The 23537-nt window shown below is 41.2% G+C and overlaps 1 protein-coding gene across 1 annotated transcript in view; it reads left to right on the top strand.

Annotated features, from left to right (window-relative positions):
* Nucleotides 1-4180: 4180 nt before the first annotated feature.
* Nucleotides 4181-23537, top strand: part of LOC119968693 (T-box transcription factor TBX19-like) — a 48770-nt gene continuing 29413 nt past the window's right edge. The window contains exons 1-3 of the mRNA XM_038801289.1: nt 4181-4379; nt 10583-10808; nt 21013-21277. Coding sequence (XP_038657217.1) covers nt 4181-4379; nt 10583-10808; nt 21013-21277 — 690 coding nt within the window. The remainder of the gene's footprint in view (nt 4380-10582; nt 10809-21012; nt 21278-23537) is intronic.

The raw sequence follows: 23537 nt of genomic DNA, 5'->3' as shown, positions 1-23537 counted from the left end.
CTTCCGCACTGTCCACAGCTCCACCGACTTTAGTGTCATCTGCAAATTTACTCACCCATCCTTCTACGACCTCCTCCAGGTCATTTATAAAAATGACAAACAGCAGTGGCCCCAAAACAGATCCTTGTGGTACACCACTAGTAACTGAACTCCAGTTTGAACATTTCCCATCAACCACCACCCTTTGTCTTCTTCCAGCTAGCCAATTTCTGATCCAAACTGCTAAATCATCCTGAATCCCTTGCCTCCGTATTTTCTGCAACAGCCTACCATGGGGAACCTTATCAAAGACTTTACTGAAATCCATATACACCACATCAACTGCTTTACCCTCATCCACCTGTTTGGTCACCTTCTCAAAGAACTCAATAAGGTTTGTGAGGCATGACCTACCCTTCACAAAACCGTGTTGACTATCTCTAATTAAATTATTCCTTTCCAGATGATTATACATCCTATCTCTTATAAACCTTTCCAAGACTTTGCCCACAACAGAAGTAAGGCTCACTGGTCTATAGTTACCGGGGTTGTCTCTACTTCCAAAGTCCTTTCAATTTACACCAGTTGAGGTCAAAGTTAGCTGGATCAGCATCATCCCTCAAGGTATCCAGAGTACTTTCCACATTTTGTTATCTCTAGCATTTCCGCAGTTATTTTCGCCCACATGGGTAAGGTCGGTGAATGTTTTCAAGCCCCTCTTCCTGTGTGATCCAAGGGCAACTCCATGGGTAGCAGAAACAGCATGGGCACAGTGAGGATTCCTTGTCAAACCCCAGATCCAGTCTGTAAGACTGTCACTGCCAATGACTCTGGAGCTGGGCACGCCTGTTGTAAAGAAGTCAAATGAGGCAGGCAATGTTTTTTTCTCTCCTGAAGAGGTTACTCTTTTTGTACTAACCAAATTGAGTTCCTGTCCATTCAAGTCTAACGATACCTAAAAATTGATCTATGGGAAAGCACAGACTTTGTTGACAATCCCAATTAACTTGGGATCTGAATATCGAGCTCAGCTCCCGCTGAAGGAGACCTGGGTTGGCAAATAGAGATCTTCAGAAGTGTTGTGCAATTTCTTGGTGCTTTTTTTTTGGCTTTCATATGTAAGAGTCTAAAATCCAACCAACAACCAAGCCCAAGTTATTCAGCTGTTGTTATCCCAGCTCTAGCAAATGGAGAAGACGCAAGGGTTCCCATCTGGAGCGACCAAGGCCCTCGAGGTCCTTGAACACTGGTGTCCCCAACCAATAGTTGGAGTCCTCTGGCCAACTACAGTCAGGAGCACTGGGGTGAGAAGGGGTACCACACCAAACCACTGGGGGCAGTTTCAACTATTTAGGGCAACATCACGTGCCCTTCCAGGTGGAGTGAACATGGACAGAGTGCTGCAGGCATGGTTCCCTTACAGCTAGAGTGGTCCATGGGTAACCAAGGACCACGCAGACCCATGCAACATTTCAGGATTTACAAAAGTACTCACTCAGTGAAGGCTACCACACTGGTGGCTTTAAGGGTAAAGCAGAGAAACTACAAAATGGCGTAAACTCTCCTATTGGTGATTACAGAGAATCAGGATCAAAAGGACTTCTTTTAGGAGTCTGTTTGCTCTATCATTTCCCAGTCTTTGATGTATTTACCGCTCAGGAACAAAACGATTGTTCACCTCAGTTGCCCGCCCATTGGACTCTGCTCTTACTTAATCACCAAGGGGACAATTCTCCGTGATAGCTCCAAATCCCATGGATAATTGAGAACAAAGGTTTGCCCTAGCTTGCCCATGCTTTACATCTCCATCGGTTAACCTGGCCCCTTGTTATTCCCACAGCACTCGAACCATTTGCTCCATTGAGTCTTCTATCATCTACTCCTAAATTTATCTCTCAAGAATTAATCTTATTCTAGGTCATGTATTTATTTAATTTGATTGTGAATGCATTCAACCAGGCACTTTGCTGGCATAATGCCAGGAAGAAGAACAATATTGCTGGAATTTTAACTTTGTGGTTCTACCAAATCTTCTTCATCACTGTCAGTTTCAGCAAATGCAGATGCAGATATTGTTCAGCATCTCTCCATGAGGAATCTGATAGATACCCGTCACATTTCCAGCTAAAGCTTTGGCTTTCATATCCTACTGAGAACATGGCTTAAACCGTGGTCTATTAAGAAGAGTGGTGGTGTTAATCATCCAACTTTTCATTTTAAATTCGTTATCACTGGTCAATATTTATCTGTCAATCAACATCACAAAGAGGCAACTTGTATGCAAGCTGACAGTTCACCTTCCGATAGTGAGTAGACTTCTAAAGTACTTCATTTAAAACACTTTGAGAGGTCCGATGGCCATTAAACGCGCTATATAAATGTAAGACTTTCTTTTTTTTTCATAATATTCTTCTGCCAAATATTTACTGAAACAATTACTTTTTTTGGCTTTGCATTATTACCATTTGATGTAAATCTTGGTTGTAGTGGGTGGGGGGGGGGGGGGGGGAGGCACCATGTGTCATCATTCACCGGTGCATGGGGTTACTGCTGCATGGAGCTGTTGCTGCATTGGACTACTGCTGCATGGGGCTATTTCTGCAATGGGGTTATTGCTGGGGCGATTCTGCATGAGGCTATTGCTGGGGCTACTGCTGCATGGGGCTACTGCTGCATGGGATTACTGCTGCATCAGGCTACTGCTGCATGGTGCTTCTGCTGCATGGTGCTTCTGCTGCATGGAGCTATTGCTGGGACTACTGCTGCATGGGGCTACTGCTGCATGGGATTACTGCTGCATTAGGCTACTGCTGCATAATGCTTCTGCTGCATAGCGTTTCTGCTGCATGGAGATATTGCTGGGACTACTGTTGCATGGGGCTACTGCTGCATGTGACTACTTCTGGATAGGGCTATTGCTGCATGGGGCTATTGCTGCATGCACTATTGCTGCATAGGGCTGCTGCTGCATTGGACTACTGCTTCATGGGGCTATTACTGCATGGGGCTATTTCTGGGGTATTGCTGAATGGGGCTTTTGCCGCATAGGGTTTTGCTGCATCAGGCTACTGCTGCATAGGATTACTGCTGCATAGGACTACTGCTACATGGGTGATTACTGCATGGGGATATTTCTGGGGTATTGCTGCATGGGGCTACTGCTGCATGGGACTACTGATGCATGCTCTTTCCTGCAATGGAGTTTTTCTGTGGCAATCTGAAGACTCAGTTTCTCAAATATCTATGTGCCTGTGTGGAGACTTGGGTGCCATGTGTTTCAGTCACGTATAGACTGTCCCTAATTATTGGAGCCAGTCTGGCATGAAATAATGTCGCAGTTGCACGAATCCTTGCACCTTAATTTTGGCCACCCAGCAGGTCTACCGCCAGCTTCATGCACTCCATACAGTGCATCTTTTTGTGGGCAATCATCATCCATTTTCATGACATGGGCTGGCATTGTAGCCAATGTCGCTTGAGCATTGTCATCAGAGTTAGGATCTTTCTCAAGAAACGCACATGAAGTGAATTCAATCTCCGTTCCTGCTTTTGACATGTAGTTCAATTCCCAGCACCATTTTGCAGTGTGTTTAGTATGTAGGGATTTGGGCTGGGGAGCAACATGAAATAATGAAAGGAAATATTTTACAAATCACTGTCAATGCATTTTAATTGAAATCAAATACCTAGAAAATATAGCCCGAGGCTTTGACTTCAGCGGGGCCTGCTCTGTAGAATATACATTTCTTTATTGTAGGTCTTATTTAGAGAGAGTTGCAATGGGCTGAGCTGTCAGCTGCTTGATCATCAGAATTAATACTAGGTAATTGAATCATGGTAGCCAACCAGGAATTTGTAATCCCAACCTCTTTCTCTGTCCAATAAATACGTTCATTAATAATAATGTGTTTAATTAATTCAAATTTACTTTTGTCAAGGATATTTAGATGTATGCAAGCTGGTGGTTTATAAGGCCCCCTGTGTTCTGAACATCATGTTGTCTTGCTTTGAAACATGAATGATTTCCAGCTACCAGGAAAAGTAGCTCAATAATTCCCATCTTCGCTGTCTGCGGCACATTATGGGTATTTCCTGGCTGAGCAAAATCACAAATGCAGTATTCCTCTCAAAGATAGAACTCCCAGCTTTGTTAGCGCTCATCAGACCAAGGCACTTTCATTGGCTCTGGCATTTCTGCAGAATGGAAGATGGTTGCTTACCCAAGGACTTTCTGTATGGTGAGCTAGCTGAAGGTTGCAAGCATGAGCTGAAGGGCCAAACATCGATTATCACCCCTGGGAGTCAGCAGCTGATGATAGAGAGAAATGGGGACAGGTCCTGTGAGCCTGTGTGCCCTACCACAATGGCCCATGGCTACAGCAGCTTGGTAGCAGATGCCAGTATCAAAACCAATCACACAGAATGATACTTTAAAAAAAATATATTTTTTGCCACAAGTAGGCTTACATTAACACTACAATGAAGTTACTGTGAAAACCCCCTAGTCGCCACACTCCGGCGCCTGTTTGGGTACACAGAGGGAGAATTCAGAATGTCCAATTCACTTAACAAGTACGTATTTTGAGACTGGTAGCTTCATATGTGGCACTTGTGGCAAAACCTGCCTCATTTGCCTCTTCAGCCATTACATCATATGGTACATCATATGAAGACACCCCACCTGAAAAGTATCTGTTTGCAGTGTATCTATCACCTTTCATAAATGGAAAGATACCACCATCTGATTGCAATGTTGGAATGATGGATTAACACTTTTCACTGACACTCAAAACATAAGTTCCTTCTGAGGGCCTCTATTTTATAGTATGCAAGGTGAATATTTCAATAAATAATTCATGATTACTAGAGCTATGTTGAGCTCTTTATTTAGTTCCACTCCTGTCGAGAACAGTTAATGCCTAAAGAAGAAATCCGAACATGCACCAATCAACCGACAGAGCTAAACCATACAATTTCATGTTTTGAAGCAAAAAGAACTATCTAATTATTTTGAAATTCAATAAGGTAAACACTATTAACTTAACACTATAACTCATAAAGACTCATGGTATAAACTGAGTTCTACTTTTTACTTCTCCCCAAGAGTTTTCTTGTCTGATAAAAATTTGAAGGTTCGTTCAGTGTTTCCGGGATCAAGCCTCCCAGAATTTCATTTTCCAAGGCACAAGATTTATGGGGAGCCTGCATTAGCTTTTGACTGAGCAATCCTCCAATTTTCTTGAAAGACTTCACAACTGTGGACTCTTCCGCTGTTTGTCCTGGCTTTGGACATAGGTAGCCTGCTCCTGCAGCTTCTGTGGAGCTTTTTCCAAGTTAACTATTCAAACAACTGCTTTCTACCACAGGGTTGTGTGAGGTCCACTGTAGACTTCCTCTATTAGCTTCAAGCTAGACCAAATCCTCCAGCTTTGTTTCCCTCATGAAATCCAAACTGAACTGTCACTTCTGTCAACAAACACACACAGAAATGTGAAGTACTTCTAACCAACCCTCCACCCTGAACCAATATTTCTACGACAATGTGCAGCAGGGTAGCATGGTGGTTAGCATAAATGCTTCACAGCTCCAGGGTCCCAGGTTCGATTCCCGGCTGGGTCACTGTCTGTGTGGAGTCTGCACGTCCTCCCTCTGTGTGCGTGGGTTTCCTCCGGGTGCTCCGGTTTCCTCCCACAGTCCAAAGATGTGCGGGTTAGGTGGATTGGCCATGCTAAATTGCCCGTAGTGTCCTAATAAAAGTAAGGTTAAGGGGGGGGGGGGTTGTTGGGTTACGGGTATAGGGTGGATACGTGGGTTTGAGTAGGGTGATCATGGCTCGGCACAACATTGAGGGCCGAAGGGCCTGTTCTGTGCTGTACTGTTCTATGTTCTATGTTCTATGTTCTAATGTGAAATGCTTTGGAATGAATCAAAAGGGTTTACAAACAAATGATTTTACCTTCAACGTAACTTTTTGATTCTGTACCCATTTGAATAACTTATATTTCTACCACCCAAATTCCTTTGCTCTATTACAATTTGGAGAAGCATGATTCCTTGTTCAGTGTTTTTTTCAAGATCAACTCTGACCTTGTAATGCCAACACAAGTTAGATTTTAAATGTAATTAACTCCAAGTCTGTTTTAATTGCATTTACTACATGGTTGCTTATCAATTTCTCAATTGGATGCCTCCATTTTCTACAGTTAAAACTTCAATTCCTAAAATTAGAAGTTATATGTTAAAAAGGGGCCTCACGGTAGCATGGTGGTTAGCATCAATGCTTCACAGCTCCAGGGTCCCAGGTTCGATTCCCGGCTGGGTCACTGTCTGTGTGGAGTCTGCACGTCCTCCCCGTGTGTGCGTGGGTTTCCTCCGGGTGCTCCGGTTTCCTCCCACAGTCCAAAGATGTGCGGGTTAGGTGGATTGGCCATGCTAAATTGCCCGTAGTGTAAGGTTAATGGGGGGATTGTTGGGTTACGGGTATACGGGTTACGTGGGTTTAAGTGGGGTGATCATTGTTCGGCACAACATCGAGGGCCGAAGGGCCTGTTCTGTGCTGTACTGTTCTATGTTCTATGTTCTATGTTCTAAAATGTATGAATTATGAACGAGATATTCGCAGCAACTTGTTAACAAGTACAAATAAGTAATACAGCAGCCATTACAAATTGTAATCAGCAGTAATGAACATTAAAAAAAAACACTCATCAAAAACAGCCAGACATTCAACTATTAACTTTTTACCCGTCGAATATTTGTCATGAGCACTCCCACCATCTCTGGCTCCATCAGAATCAAATTACAATCCAATTTAGTCCACCTCTCCACCACTAAAGCTGTCTTTGTTATCTCTTGATCTAATTAATTGTAATTCATTCTTTGTCAGATTAATGCATTATAACAACAAAAAATGGAAGAACTTGTGGCGCATGAATTTTCTCCTCAGCAAAAATATTCTAAGTTGGATGTAAGTTATCTCCTCATTTGCGGGATTTATATTATCAAATTCAATAGTCTTCATCGTGTGTCCTCTATCCACATCGTGCAATCTCATAACAGCAAATTACTGGGGATGCTGAAATTGTGGTTTCATGCAATCTAATAACTGATTGCAACTTGTTTTGGAAATCCTGGGCATGAAATCTCCCTTGCCGACATTCGTAGAATCCCTACAGTACAGAAGGAGGCCATTTGGCCCATCGAGTCTGCACGGACCCTCTGTAGGAGCACCATTACTCGGCCCACACCCTGCCCTGTCTCCGTATCCCATCCAACCTGTATATCCCTGGAAACGAAGGGGCAATTTTAGCATGGCCAATCCACCTAACCTGCACATCTTTGGGCATATTGTAAATATCACATTCTGCAGAAAAGTTTACAAATATTATGTACTGGATCTGTATGCATTGCATTGACTGATGATGTTCCACCTCAACACAGGCGATCGTCTGAGTTACATTGCCTTTTCCGATTAGAAATTGGAGTTGAAATCCTCAAAAATCGGGTATAATTGTTCCATTGGAATGGCACTACGGATTCAGATCACAAAAGTGAGAATACAATTGATGCCATTGTTAATCTTTAGGATAAAGCCATCAACATCCGAACTCCATCGGCTGCCACAGTGGAAGAAATTGATTCCTGATCAGTGGATCAGAAATGAATTACGGAGCTAGCATGAATTGTAACTCCACAAAACTGAGATAACTATTTCAAAAATATGTCCTTATGGTGAATATCAAGCAAGGGTACTATTGTACCATGTCTGCATTTCCTTGATATCATCAAGACTGTTTCATTCCTAGCTCTGTGTTATTCCATCGCTGTGCAATGATAAATGACGGTGGATAAACGCCTGCAATGCCTAGAGTAACTGATGGACGTTTGATGGGCAACATAATAGACATTCTCGGCTATTTCTATGATACATTACCATTAGAACTGGCCAGTAATAAGATGAGAATCATATTCGGGTAAAGGTGTATCGATTAAGATTTCCCTAGCTAAAGAAACCCAATGTCACATTTTTGAACTGGTTGTGTAGATCCTCAGAAACAGGCAGGATAAATGGGACAAAAAGGACACGCTTCGTAAAGCATTAACGGTGTGCGTTACCGAAGAAGAACGACCCCCTGCCATTACTCCCAGGATTTTACGATTCTGTACCTAACTCAATCAAATCCAGTTGAGATCATGGAGCTGCTTGTCCCCCCCCCCCCCCCCCCCCCCAAGGTGCTGTGTGACCTGCAGGGTGCTTGTGACATTTTCTCCTGTAATTGCAATGGGTTTGTGGTGACTTTTCATGTTTGCCCGCCACACAGTTTTGCATTGCCTCCCAGGGTCAACCTGCTCCGAATCTCAGGACTCGGTGCCTCGGTGATGTTCCCGGGTGGGTTTAATTGAAGCTTGCTGAGTTTTCTCTTCTCGACCCCGTTTCAAGCGTTCTCTTCATAATCTCCTACTCTTTGTGAAAGATAATGAAGGAGCTGCTGCTACAAAGGCATCGTGAATGGGGCAAAGCGGGGTTAAGGAAGATAAAAAGTAATCGCAGGTGACCCGGAGAGGAAGAATAACCGTGAAAACGAACACCAAAGTCAGAAAATTAAAAAAAGAAAAAGAATCAGCAGGTGTTCTTTTAATGACCTACCGACAGATAATTAAAAACAGAAAGGAATCATACACGTGAGATCTGCAAATACCACATCGAATTAGCATAAGATAATGGTCTAAACTAGACCAATATATACTGGTAATTAATAAGCTGAAGAGTATGCTAATCTACTATTATTAATATCCGAGTGTGTCGATTCTTAAGAAATGACTAAAAGATAAATACACTTCTATTTCATATTATCGTGGCACTGAATTCAATATTGGAGCTTCAGATGAATAGGGAGCTTGTTCTTCATCCGCAAGCTGAAATATAAAAGTTGCAATTGACCAAAGACTGTAAGTTCATCTACAATGAAATACAAGTAAAAATGTAAATACCATTCTGCTGTGCAGCAAGGTTTAGTTTCCATACTTAACCGAATAACTAAAACCGTACCAACAATTTGGCTCTGTTCTCTTTAGCTCGTAGAAAGCAAGGGATCACAATCTAAAACTTCATGTAGAAACACATTGGATTAAGTGAAACGATGAGTGATGGTAAAGAAAATATCGCAGTTAAGGCACATAGAAATGAAAATATCCAACCATTCCTCCCCAGTTCTAACAATACGACACTGCAATATGTATATGATTTACGGATGTTACAGATCAGCATTGTGTACAAGTATTTGCATCACGTCTTGGATGATTAGTTACTCTGTCTTTGTGTCGACTCAATTAAACGCAGGTAAACATGCTTTGGTATAACTGCACATTGTTCATCAGGGGTTTCATTAAAAAGTGCGCTTTTATCAAGTAACTGCACATGTTGCGTACGGCAAATATATAAGACCACGTCGATAAAGCAGCATTAAGTTAGGAGCCTTTAAATGAGTGATATGCCAGTGGGAAATGGTCGATGGCTGTGATCATTAGAAATTCTTCCCACCGACCTCTCGTTTATCAGAAACTTGTTTGTGACAGATTCGGAGTCCTTTATCCCGCCGTTTCCATCACATCTACAGGAGTTCAAATGAATCTGGAGGTTGAATGTGGAATACAGAGAGGAGTTTATCGAATTTGTGTCATTGAAATAACTTCGACCCCCAATTTTTCGACGTTATGTTGATCGCAATAAAGTCTGGTCCACCAAGTCCTTCCTACCGATATCGTTCTTTGTTTCGGGTCAGACCTCAGGGTGAAGCTCCATGTGGAACTGGATACCTACCGGGTTGGACAGAGGGACAGGTATGTCATACTCATGGCGAAGCGACAACACCCCCTCATGTTTTATGTCTATGTAGAGATATATATTCATGTATCATTCTCATACATATCTGTTTAAGTCTATAATACTCTATCGTGCATATCTGTTTAAGTCTATAATACTCTATCGTGCATATCTGTTTAAGTCTATTATATTATATGTTTAATTTATAAAGGGGCCACACTTTGCCACAATGTAATGTTAAAGTCAAATTACTCAGTGACAGAATTGAAATCAATGGACTATTACAAACCAAAATAATTAAGGTGCGTAGAGTTTAAAATTTTCGTTCCAAAATTATCGACATCTTCAATTTAGCAATGATTTTTTTATTTTCAGAAGTATATTTTCTCTGAGGAAAAAGTGCATGTATTATAAAATTCTAAATGCAGTCTGTCATTATATACTTCAGACATACTATTTTTTTTATTTAGCTTTGAATTCTTTAGTTGAACATACATTTTTTTTAAAGGACATACCTGGTCGGAAATAACTAACGGTGGGGAGTTTATTATAATAGCAAAGCGTGACTGTCTGAACTCAGGCTATACATATGAGTGAACTGTGCAACAACTGATACCAACACAAAAAAAAACCCAATAGCAATTAGGGTGAACGTCATGTGACAGGAGAAGTGCTGTCAAGTTTATTTAATCACCATCCAATGGTAGGCTTTACTTAGTATCAGGATGCTGAGGGACTGGTCAGCAAACTAGTGTTACGTTTGTCTTATTTCTACTTCAGTTTGTTTCAGTTTTTGGCCAGTCGAAACCCTTGCGGCCAGGATGAACGAGACCGAGGGCAAGAGCAGTGTGGCTCGTCTGCTGGATGCTCTCGAGTGTGAGCTCGTGGCGGGCAGTGAGAAAGGAGACCCCACCGAAAAGCAACTGAAAGTCTGCCTGGAAGATGCAAACCTTTGGCAAAAATTCAAAGCAGTCACCAACGAAATGATTGTCACCAAGAATGGCAGGTCAGTAATAAAACCATTCAGTGAAGAGGCTGAGCAAAAAGATCAAATGGCCAATACGTGGAGACACCAACTTCTGATTTCGCCAAGGGTTCCAGATGTTTTGGATTGCAGGAATGAAATAAATTCGTAGTGAATTTACTGTTGAAATTACCATTAATAATGGTAATTGCCTTGAATAATTAATAGCATGCATTCAATAGGCAAAGTTGCATTGAGCTTGGCAAAATATACTTGCTGAAAAATGCATTAGGATTAAATGTATTTTCAATAATGTTCACACTCTATCTTTAGATAACATTGTTATATTATGATTGGGTTTCTTACACAATTGACACATTTTGTTTGTTCTGTATGTTTGCCCAATAAAACAAAGTTGTAGAAACATTGAGGACTATTTCCAAGAATTATGTTTTTACTTTTCCTTTTTTTAATCAGCCATCATAAATATTCTCAGTTTCTCTTTGCAATCTCTTGGTTTTTCTTCTCTTTCAGTTTTCTTTCTTTCTCTCGTGATTTTCTGCACTTTTTAAATTCTTTTTGAGTATCTGTTTTCTCCTTTTTATCTGCCGCTTTCAATTTTCCTATTGTTAATTTTACTTTTATTTTCTTTAATTGAGTGCCCGAATCTCTGTCTCCCGTGCCCCAATCTGAGCAGCACTTCCACACAGCAGGTATAAAGGCTGTGGAGATTCCCTGTGAAAATAATCAATTCAGTACATATTGTTTGCAAATCGGTTTGACACTGATTGTGTATTTTCCACCAGCACCAGAAATCTCAGCTCAGCATTTCTCTGGGTTTGCTTGTCTGTAGTTACTTTATGACCAATACCCAGAAAGTATTGTGTTCACCTGTACTGAAGCCTGCATGATTTGGGAACATCTGTCTTTTTAGACACTAGTCTGATTGCTAAGGTGCTTGCCTCACCTTTTCGAATTTCATTCATGCCAGTGCGGAGATCCCTACTGGGCTTTCTTTTTCAATAAAGCGATACATCAATGTTTCAAAAGTAATACCAAATGGCACAGGAAGAGGCCATTCAGACTATCATGCCTGTTCTGCTTCTTAAAGAGTCCAACTCCCCTTGCTCTTACCCCAGTACTGGACCCCCTCCTTCCTCCTTCAAGTATTTAATCAATTTCCTTTTTGTAAGTCACGATTGAATTTGCTTCCTTTCAATCACAAAACCAATGGAAAACACTAAATTAGCTCATCAATGGGGCGGCACGGTAGGAGAGTGGTTAGCATTGTTGCTCCACAGTGCCAGGGAACCAGGTTCAATTTTCGGATTGGGTCACTGTCTGTGCGGAGTCTGCACGTTCTCCCCTTGTCTGAGTGAGTTTCCTCCATGTGCTCTAGTTTCCTCCCATAAGTCCCGAAAGTCATGCTTGTTGGGTGATTTGGGCATTCTGAATTCTCCCTCAGTGTACCCGAACAGGCTCTGGAGTGTGACGACTAGGGGTTTTTCACAGTAACTTCATTGCTGTGTTAATGTAAGCCTATTTGTGACAATAAAAGATTATTATTATAATGGAGTGAGTCCTTTGAAGATTTGTTGACAAAAAATAACAAAGCAAATATTTTAGCTGCTGGTTATTGGCCTGGCCTCAATGGAAGGGTGAACATATTAAACTAATTTCAAAAATAAAGAGAAATGTGAAGTCTTGATCAAACCAATCAAACACTAAATTCTGCTGAGATTGAGGAGACCTGATGATACATTTTTTCGCAATTGGTTATATTACTTTTGTCGACTATTTTATAGTATGTAACCATAACGGTACAGGAATTAACATGTGATGAAACATAGAAGCCGTTATAAGATCCAAACCCACAAAATTGAAACTCAAACAGTTCATCGAGGTCTTTAGAAATTATTATGTTTTTGAAATATGCTCCAGCATCTTCTAGTTCACGCAATATAAATGGGTGGGATTTGTAGAAGGTGGTTTTATTCCATTTGCACGATTTTAGCAGTTATCGTGTTGGACAATGATGGGTTATGTGAATGTAGCACATGATCTGATCAAAGTGCTAATGTATCCCCTAATTTGAATTGCAACCATATTGAGTCTTATGCCACAGTGTGATAAAGGAAAATTGAATACTTCATATCTATTATATCCTGAGGCAAAGTAAGTGATTTCTGTAAGATAAAATTCTCAGATACCTCAAACTAAAATCAATTTTATATTGTAAGCTTTTAAATTTCCTAAAGGAAGAATTGCATTTATGAAATGCTTCCTACCTGAAAATGGATACACAACAAATGATGTTTGAAGTGGCGTCCATTTTCGTGCAGGTAAATATATTAATCCCGGTGGTAATACTTGAAGTAATGATTTGATTACTTTTGTGTTACTTCTGAAGTAATGTTCCTCTTCCAGTGACTCTGATTTTCATCCCACTCCCCATCCACTTGGAATGATGCCACTACATCTGAGATTCAGTGACTGAGTGATGCTCTGCTCTCAGGTTGTTACAATATCTCCTGCAATTGGCCACAAAAAAACCCCTGAAGTTTGTTTCCACTGTGAGTTCTCCACCTAGTTTGGAAAAACTATTGGAAAAATTATGCCGCCCCTGCTGTTGGTGAAGATCACGGGCAGATGGGTGGCCAAGTGAAGCGAGTTGAATGTTCCGATTGAGCAGTACTTGAGAATTGACCCATTCTTCCTGTTGTCTGAATATTGATGTAAAATAAGCAATGTAAGTGAGGTGAGGCTTGTGCCATGAAATGACAGCATCCACCAACAAAAGATGCAGCTCTCATGCACCCTCGATGGCAGCACTGTCTCTAATGGCAGCAGAAGCAGCAAGGTTCTCTCTTCATGGAGGGTAGTGGTCTAATTTCTGGTTGTTCAGTATGCTAAGTGGTTGAAGGTCTCATTTTACTCCTTTCAGAGCAGCGAATGGCTGCTACCTTGATAGCAGATATTATTTGATGATACGTAGTTCCATCATTATGTGAAGAGGCAGCAAGACTGGACTAAATGCCCCTTGTGGACTTAGAATGGTCTCTTCAGGCTGAGCTCTTAAACCCATTGTTACATCTTGGAATATAAACTGGGGAGCAAAACAAAGAAGAACACATGTATCAATTGAACATACCATCTGAATGTTGTAAAGAAGTTCAGTAGGGGTGGTGTAGTTATTTAGACAGATGAGAGAGACAATTGAAATACAATCCATCAAGATTCTCCCCGTGTCTGCGTGGGTTTCCTCAGGGTGCTCTTCCCACAGTCCAAAGATGTGCGGGTTAGGTGGATTGGCCATACTAAAGTGTCCCTTAGTGTCCAAAGGTTAGGTGGGGTTACAGTATTACCGAGATGGGGTGGGGGTTTGGGCGCAAGTAGGGTGCTCTTTCAGAGGGTAGGTGCAGACTTGATGGGCCGAATGGCTTCCTTCTGCACTGTAGGGATTCTGTGATTCTATAAGATCCCAAAAGATGATTCTCGTCTATTGTCAATGCACAACATTGCCAATACCATGAAACAAATCACTGGCAACTCTCATTTGACTCCGAGATGAATTTGAACCTCTTATTTATTCCATCACTAAGATCATCCAGTTTCCATCTCGGTAACACTGCCTGCATACAAGACAAGACAAAACAACAACTTACATTTATGTAGCACCTTCAACAGAGTAAAATGTCTCAAAGTGCTTCACAGAAGCATTGTCAAACAAAAGTTGAGATCACGTCACATAAGGAGATATTTGGACAAAGGTCAAACATTTGGTCAAAGTAACAGGTTTTAAGAGTGTCTTAAAGGAGAGGTAGTGAGGTTTAGTGAGGACTTTCCAGATCTTAGGTCTGGCAATTGAATGGACAATCCCCAATGGAGGAGTGATTAAATTCAGGGATATTCAGGAGGCCAGAATTGGAGAAACGCAGAGATCTTGGAGGTCTATAGGGCTGGCGGAAATGACAGCAAGTAGGACAGTGGAGGTTATGACAGGGTCTGAAAATGAGGATGAGGATTTTAAAATTGTGTTGCTTGACCGGGAACCAATGTAGATCAGTAGAGCACAAGGGGGGAACAAAACTTGGGACAAGTAAGAAAATGCTCAGCAGAGTCTTGGCTTGATCTAGAAACCATGTGTGATAGACAGAACTTTGAGTAACTGTACCAGATAAACATCCTTGATTGAACAAAATCTAACTGAGAAGAGTTTCTGAAACAGTATAAATTACTCCACTTGCGCAGATGGGAGAGTCAAAATAATGAAGTTACAGCAGGGGAAAATCATGAAAGAATCATTGAACAACCTTCTCAGGTGGCTGACTAAAATAAATAAAAACAGAAAATGCTCGGGTGGTGGTGGAAAATGTCCAGCAACTGTGGTGAGAGAAACAGAGTTAACTGCCAGGATTTTCCGATCCTGCCCACTGCGGACTAGATATTCCTACCTGAAGTCAACGGACCTTTGGCGGGACCGTCAAATTTTCGGGCTCATCTGTGACAATTTATGCCACCGAAGAGACTGTAAAATTCTGGCCAACGTTTCAGATTTGTCATCAGAACTGAGAATAATTAGAAGTGTAACAGCTTTTGAACAAGAGAGAGGGTTTGAAGAATTCGCACATGCTAGACCGTGTTCTGCACAAGTGCATGTTGTGAATTTAGGTGCGCACATCAGTGCACTGGGCACAGTTTTCCATCAATTAAAATTAATAAACAGAAAATCAGGACCTCCAGAACCCAATTTGCAAATTGCACTGCTGTCATTCAAATCTCTGCAGAACGAGAGCTCTTTTTTAAAAATTCAGCCCATAGTGCAAAGCATGGTGGAATTAGTTTATAGCATGTGGCACAGTGCAGGAATCAGAGATTTTTACCCAGTCTGTACTTGAATGGAACCCATCTCCAAGCAGTGAGGGGACACTACCGAACAGCCTAATCCTCATGAATAATCATTTGAATTCTAACGAACTATTTTTTAACAGGGGACCTGGTGGTTTATAATATATACATTATGTATGTGTACGTGTAAAACACAGATTGCAGTCAGTGTCAAAATGATTTTCTAAACCACAATATGCAAAATTCAGAAATCCATTGGATGAAAATTTCACCCCTATTTAGGGTGCATTAAATTAAAGTTTTCTTACACTATTTTCTCATTTTTTATGTCCTTCCAGGAAAGACCTAATTTATTCTGTGTGTTTTCTGTGAGATGGAATGTGTTTCAACTGACATTGAACTAAAAATCCAAAATATACTTGCGATGATGTTGCTGATTGGCTACTGGCTAATCAATTATTGAGCTGGAATCTTCAAAATTTCCACGTGCACTTTACAGAAACCTACTGCTTTTGTTTCAACTGGCACCGATGAAAATATGGAAAACCAAGGGAGAATGATTTTTCACCTGGCACCTGTATCATTTCTGTTGGAAAATGGAGAGTCCAGCAGTTGGAAAACTGAGAAAAGCGGACCATAAATATGTGTTCAGTTCTTCTGCCCAAAACAGGCTTATTAAAATCTTTAAATTGGAATCCTATGCCATTTATAGATTCCTGATGCCATTGTCATGTATAACTGGGAGGAGGAACATTGAAGTCTGCTGCTGCCCCCTCCCCACCACCCCAACCCTGTCATTCCCACCAGGTTCTCTCCTTTCTTACCCCAGGGCCTGACCTGTGCTGATCCCATGGAGGAGTTGGTCCATTCTCTATGTTCCCACCCACCTCTGGACTATCTGTGTGTGCTCACCGTGCACTGGCAGTTTTCCCAAATTATTTGGCTGAAGCCCAACCAGGAAAATGTGTTTAACCTCTTGCTGGTGCCGGTAGGTGGGTATAGCACACAGCCAACCTAATCTGTGTTTCACTTGAAAGTCACCCCAATGTAACTAGGAGGTGCTACATTTAATTTGAGCCATAAATGCAATCACAAGTTTGTGCAGGGGGTCAGGATTGAAAGCACTAGCAACAGCGCCGGTCCCGATAGCCCCGGGGAAATACTCAGGGAGCCTGGTAATAATAGCTTCATTGAGAATTTGGAGGCAGTTTCGCCAACACTTCAGATTGCGGGCAGGGTCAAGGGAAATGATGATTCGGGGGAACCACAGATTTGAGCCAGGCAGGTGGGATGGAAATTTTTGGAAATGGGAGGAGAAGGGGATTACGACACTAAAAGATTTGTTTCTTAGGGGACGGTTTACAGGATTGAAGGAGCTGGAAGCGAAGTATGGGCTGGAGCAGGGGGAAATGTTTAGACACATGCAGTTTCAGGATTTTGCCAGAAAGGGGATACAGAGTTTCCCGGAGCTCCTCCACATTGCTGGAGGAGGTGTTGACGATACGGGGACTGGAGAAGGGGGTAATGTCAGTGGTTAATGGAGCTATGTTGGAAGAGGAGAAGGCACCACTGGAAGGGATCAAAGCAAAGTGGGAGGAGGAGTTGGGAGAGGATATGGAGGAGGGGTTCTGGTGTGAGGTGTGCTGGAGAGTGAATGTCTTCACCTCGTGCGCGAGGTTGGGGCTGATACAGCTGAAGGTACACACCTCTCGAGGGTGAGGATGAGCCAATTCTTTGAAGGAGTAGAAGATGTGTGTGAACGCTGCAGGTGGGGCCCCACTAATCACTTTCATATGTTTTGGTCCTGTCCAAAGCAAGAGGATTACTGGAAGGAGGTTTTTAGGGTAATTTCCAAAGTGGTGCACGTGCAACTGGACCTGGGCCCCCGGGAGGCCATATTCAGCGTGTCGGACTAGCCGGGGTTGGAAACCGGTGCGGAGACAGATGTTGTAGTCTTCGCCTCGTTGATCGCCCGAAGGCGGATCCTGATGGGTTGGAGAGCAGCCCTGTGCCCTGGCGTGGCAGGGGGACCTGTTGGAATTCTTGACTCTTGAGAAGGTTAAGTTTGAACTGAGGGGAAGGATGGAGGGGTTCTACAATTCATGGGCATTATTCATTATGCACTTTCAAGAACTGGATAACATCGAACATTAGTTGGAGGGGTGGGTAGGTGGGAGAGTTGGAGGGATGGGCGCGGTGTGTGTTGATGGTGACTACGGGTGATCCCTGATTCCTTTTTGTCATTTGTTTATGTGAACATGTGGCTAATGTTTGGGGTTTGGTGGGAGGATGGGATTGTTGTTATTGATATGGGGATTGACATATTTGTTACTGATTATTGTTTATTGTTGGTGGATGTAAATGTGGGAGAAAATGTGAAAAAGGAGAATAAAAATATTTTTAAAAGAAGTAAATGCAATCACAGAATTGTTACGGAGCAGAGGGGGGCCCATCGTGTCTGTACCGGCTCTGCAAATAAGCATAATGACTGAGGGCCATTCCCCTGCCTTTTCCCCATACCCCTGCACATTGCTGCTATCCAAATAATCATCCAATGCTCTTTTGAATGTCTCAGGCAGTTGTTATAACACTCTGGGCTAGTGCACGATCAATTGCAGCCTCACTTGACCTGGAATAGCAACACAAATTAAGTTAAATGTTATTTTAAAATACCTAAGGTGCCTGGTTGAGCTCAATAAATTGCAGTCACCAGGTTTGTAACTTTAATACAAGTAACCTTTTATTATGTACAGAATTATAATTAAACTGACAGAAAATTTGACTAACTAATGCCCCTTTCCCAAACCCCCCTCCCCTTTTCTAACTATCCCACTATCTACACACACACAGACAGACAAACAACAGAGGGGAAAGTGTGATTGAGAGGTAAAGAAAATATCGTCAAAATAAAAGGAATACAGATCTTTGATGCACTGGGCTGACTTCTAGTTAATGTCTTTCTGAGCTTCAGCTTTCATTTCAGTACTTTTTCCTTCTAGGCATGGGATGGTTTTCTCTGACAAGCTTTTCTACTTTCTCGTTAGGTCGAGGATCATTTCAAGTTGACAGTAAAGATGTGCCTGGCATTCACTGGTTTTAAAACAATAAAGCCGTACTTTACTTCAGCATAGAGACAGAGGAACACTGTCCCTTTCATTTCCAAGATCTAATCACTTCTGCTAAGCTTTCCCAGAAAGCATCACGATGGAACCAAATACTGACTGTTGTCAGGCAAAACACTGACCCTGGCCAACCCTCAGGTTGCCAGCCAACCAATGGAACCAACTTGCTCCAAAGCTGGTTCCTGAGATTCACTCGACTCTGACATGTCTGTTTTCTCCTCTCCAAAATACAAAACCTAGAAACACAAGGTCCTGACAAACGGGATGCTTCAGCTTGAGTCCTCTGCTTAACGGCACATTCCAATTATGGGTTCACTGACCAAAAATAATAAAAGAAAATGGGAACAAAGGAAATAAATGGGAAGGACCCTTACACCGTGCATTTCAGACCCAAACCACACATTGTGTGAAAAAGGTTATTTCACATCACATTTGCTCTTTTGCAAATCATCTTAAAATCTGTGCCCTTTTAAGAGTGGATCAGTTTCTCCTTATCTGCTCTGTCCAGCACCCCCCCTCCATGATTTTAATTGTTAGGGAGTATTTGTTGCTGTCTTTTTTATTACCTGCTCCAATATGTCTGTAATAGGCTCTTGTTTTTTTCTTAAATTAAGTAGAAAATGCATCATATATCAAAAGGTATTTTGCACTACTGGTGAAACCTTTTAATAATCTTTATTATTGTCACAAGTAGGCTTACATTAACACTGCAATGAAGTTACTGTGAAAATCCAACGTAATTTAGATGGACCTCTCGAGTTGTTATCGTATCGCCCCGGTACACTTTCTTGATGGCTTTAAAATGTTGCACTGAAAGAAGTAAAGAAATGAAACATTCAAATATTGAATGGAATATGTGATGCGAGAGGAATACTTATAGTTTTGCTGAACATTGGAACATGTCACAGTGGCATATAATGTATTAAAATAACTATTGCACTTGACACAATAGGATTTCAGTGACCTGTGCTTCAGTATCAATACATTACTACCATGACAAAAGGATAGCATGAAGAATAATTAAATCTCTATCATAATATTTTAGCACATACCTTCAATATAGTACAATGGAGAATCAGTGTAAAGTTCTATGTATCACATAAAGAAGCTGCCAATGAAATAGAATACTGTAATGCCGAACAATGTCAGGCGATTGCAGCTTCTAATTCAAGGGAAATCATAGTAACATTTATTTCCTGCTTTCATTTCAGAAAGAATTGACACATCACAACTTGTAAATGCATCAAGTATACAATAATTGTATCTAAATGTAAAATATAATCCATTAATAATGGGTGGTGAATATCAGTAAATTTAGTAAACCTCAACAGTCTTATTTACGAATATGCTAACTCCATGTACAGTAAGATAATGGATTGTATGGTGCTACTTGTCAGCCCTGCCTTCTCCTGTATATACTCTCCTGTATTTCAGAAAGATATGGGATGCAGTAAGGTATCTTTTACCTGCACATTCTCGGCAAAACGTAACATTGTCACCCATTCAGTGTTTTGCTATGTGAAGTGGAGCCTGACCAGGACTGTCTGTCTTTCTGATGTCTCTGCTTCCCTACCTTGCCACATAATCTGCTTCACATCATGTGCATTGCATTTCCTGTAACGTTACTGACAGGTCTGCATAGTCATTATACCTTCCCTGAAGAATTTGAAAGAAACACTTCTTAACAAGAAAATAACAATATTAATGTAGAATTAGTCTGCCCTTTCATTACACCTGCTCACAAGTAGGAATCATTTCTGCAGATTGTGTAACCACTAGCAGCTGCCTCATTAACACTAATGCACTTTTAGCATTTGGGGTCTATGATGCACAGACTATTTTTCCATTAAATAACATGGAGTAAAATACCAGGCTGGTAAATTTATGCATTATGCTGTTCAAATATTTTTTTAAGAAGGGAAAACCTTGCATTCCCTATGGAGGTGGTGTAGTAATGCGACTGCTGTTCTGAAAGACTAATGCAGCAACAATTCTTTTTCCAAGCTAGTTACTCCTCTCCAATGCTTGGCATCTTGCATTTACTTTGGAATCGATTGCGGAACACTTGTTAATCCATTTACTTCCTATGCTGCCTAACTGCCTGTTTGGATTAATAGGAAAATTAGCCTCTGTATGTGAATGGTAGCCAGGCGTTTATTTTTTTTGAAAAGGTTATTATGCTTTACCCTGGTTATTCAGTGCAATTACCATTATGTGCTGTCCCAAAAGGAAAGGTTGATTTTTTTTTCTCTCCCTCCTCTCTTTCCCCCTTTCAGGCGGATGTTTCCAGTTCTGAAAATAAGTGTATCTGGATTGGATCCAAATGCCATGTATTCATTCCTGCTAGACTTTGTTGCTGCTGACAGTCATCGTTGGAAATACGTAAATGGTGAATGGATTCCAGCTGGCAAACCAGAACCACTGACACAGAGTTGTGTTTACATCCATCCCGACTCCCCTAACTTTGGAGCACATTGGATGAAAGCTCCAATCTCTTTCAGTAAAGTCAAGTTAACAAATAAAGTCAACACTGGTGGGCAGGTACGACTTTCTCCTCCCATCTCATTTGCAATAACAAGCAGGGCAATTGTGAAATATCAAGTGTGCATTAATGTAATTATAGCAATTCTCTCAGCCTACTCTACTCATATAGGCAATTGTTTGAAAGGAAACCAAACATAAACAAGAATAAACAGGTCTAATTGGCACTTTCAGAGTTTAATGGACATCGTGTTTTAGTCAGAAAAAAGAGGTTTTGCTTGATGCAGCCCAGCAGCCATTAAGAGATCTCCCAATGAGTACAATTTCATGTAAAAACGTTTGTAATGAGTTCAGTCATTTATGTTTTCCTTGGCACAGATTTTACTAAAACTGACATTGAACAAAAGTAAGTGTTTTATGCAAAATTACATAATTGGAGTTGTTTTGTAATTATGAAATTAACTGTGTCCTTTTCACAGCCGGAAAAAAAAGCAACAAACCATACTAAAAAAAAAGACACAACCTATTTATTGGAGGACAAACCTATATCATTTTGGTTCTGGAACAAAGTTGCAGAGCTGTCCATTACTTTAAAATAATTAACACACAAAATGTGGCACTTTTATTTGAGATTAATGCTATGTAATGTTTTCAGTATTTTAAAAAGTCATGAGGAATTACTTTTCTCTTTTATGCTCTGTCTGTTTTTGTAGGTTATTTTTACACATGTAAATCTGTTAGAAATTTTCTACCATTAATTGTCATTACATTTTTTGTTTGCACTTGCGCTTGCATTGTCAGTAATAGGGAATGCTGTCAATAAACTGGCACCAAACTAACACCAAACTTACAGAACAAAAAAAACATTTTGTCAAACAAAAGTTTTTGAAGTTTATCAAGTTGAAGAATGGTAAGGTCATCTCTATAGCTCTCCAGTGTAAGAGTCACTGGCTGCTCAGAGTTGGTGATTTCCTTGTAGTTATGCATCTAGCAGGGCTAGACATTCTCTTCACTAACTCCTCGGCAAGTACTTGAACCACCTGACTTTAAATAAAATCCCCCAATAGTAAATTGAAGATTTAATGTTCCCCCATATTTTTTCCTCTAGCTGCTGAGATCATAGAATCATAGAATTTACAGTAAAGAAGGAGACCATTTGGCCCATTGAGTCTGCACCGGCGTTTGGAAAGAGCACTCTGCTCAAGCCCAGGCTTCCACCCTATCCCCGTAACCCAGTAACCCGACCTAACCTTTTGGACACTAAGGGCCAATTGATCATGGCCAATCCACCTAACCTGCACATCTTTGGACAAATATTACAGTGTGTGCTTCCTTCGATTCCTAGATGGAGGCGAATCTGTCACAATGCAAGGTTTTACTTGTCTTTACCTCTGTCCCTGGCTTGGCCTGACTGTCCAGCATCCCTGTCAGGTAGCTTGCTTCTGATTCTTGCTTTCGTTTGCTTATTGGTTCCTTGTGTTATCGTCATCACCACTCAAAACAGAGTGGTGGTAAATGTTTTTGTTTGGCCTGGAGGAAGTTGTATAGTGGGATTCCCCAGGGGGTCAGTATCGGAAGCCCTGCTTTTCCTGTGCTAATGACCTAGACGTAAGTATATGGGACACAACTTCAAATTGTGGAAGTATTGTAAACTGGAGAAAGTTAATGTAGAACTTCAAAAGGACATAGGCAGGTTGGTGGAATGGGTGGACAAGTGGCAGATGAAACTTAATGCAGAGAAGTGCCAAGTGATCAATTTTGGTAGAAAGAATGAAAAGAGGCAACATTAACTAAAAGATTCTAAATAGGTTGGAGAAACAGCCAGACCTGTTTGTCTGTGTGTACAAATAGTTGAAGGTAGCAGGGTACACAGAAAATGTGGCTCAATATCTGAAGACAAATTGGTCTGTGCAACTGGGGGACTACACACCAGTTTTCAGTCTGAGCCTGACGCATTGTCAAATTCCAGTAAGATTCCACCAATTGTGGCTAGACCTGGGCACTACACTGTAGAACGAGGAAGGAAAGCATTAGAGAGAGTGCAGGAAAAATTCATGAGAATGGTTCTGGGGATTAGTAACATCAGTTACCTGGGTCAATTGGAGAATTTGGAACTGTTCTCCATGGAGAAGACAAAACTAAGAGGAGATTTAATAGAGGTGCTCAAAATCATGAGGGGCCTGGATAAAATGGATAGGGAGAAACTGTTCCTGTTGATAGGTGGATTGAGAACCAGAGGACACTGACCTAAGGTGATTGGCAAAAGGAAGAAGACTATAAGACATAGGAGCAGAATTAGGCCACTCGACCCATCGAGTCT

The sequence above is a fragment of the Scyliorhinus canicula genome, chromosome 7 (assembly GCF_902713615.1).
Source record: "Scyliorhinus canicula chromosome 7, sScyCan1.1, whole genome shotgun sequence".
Lineage (NCBI taxonomy): Eukaryota > Metazoa > Chordata > Chondrichthyes > Carcharhiniformes > Scyliorhinidae > Scyliorhinus > Scyliorhinus canicula.
Note: the sequence above shows the minus strand (reverse complement) of the source record. Positions and strands in the feature narration are given on the sequence as shown.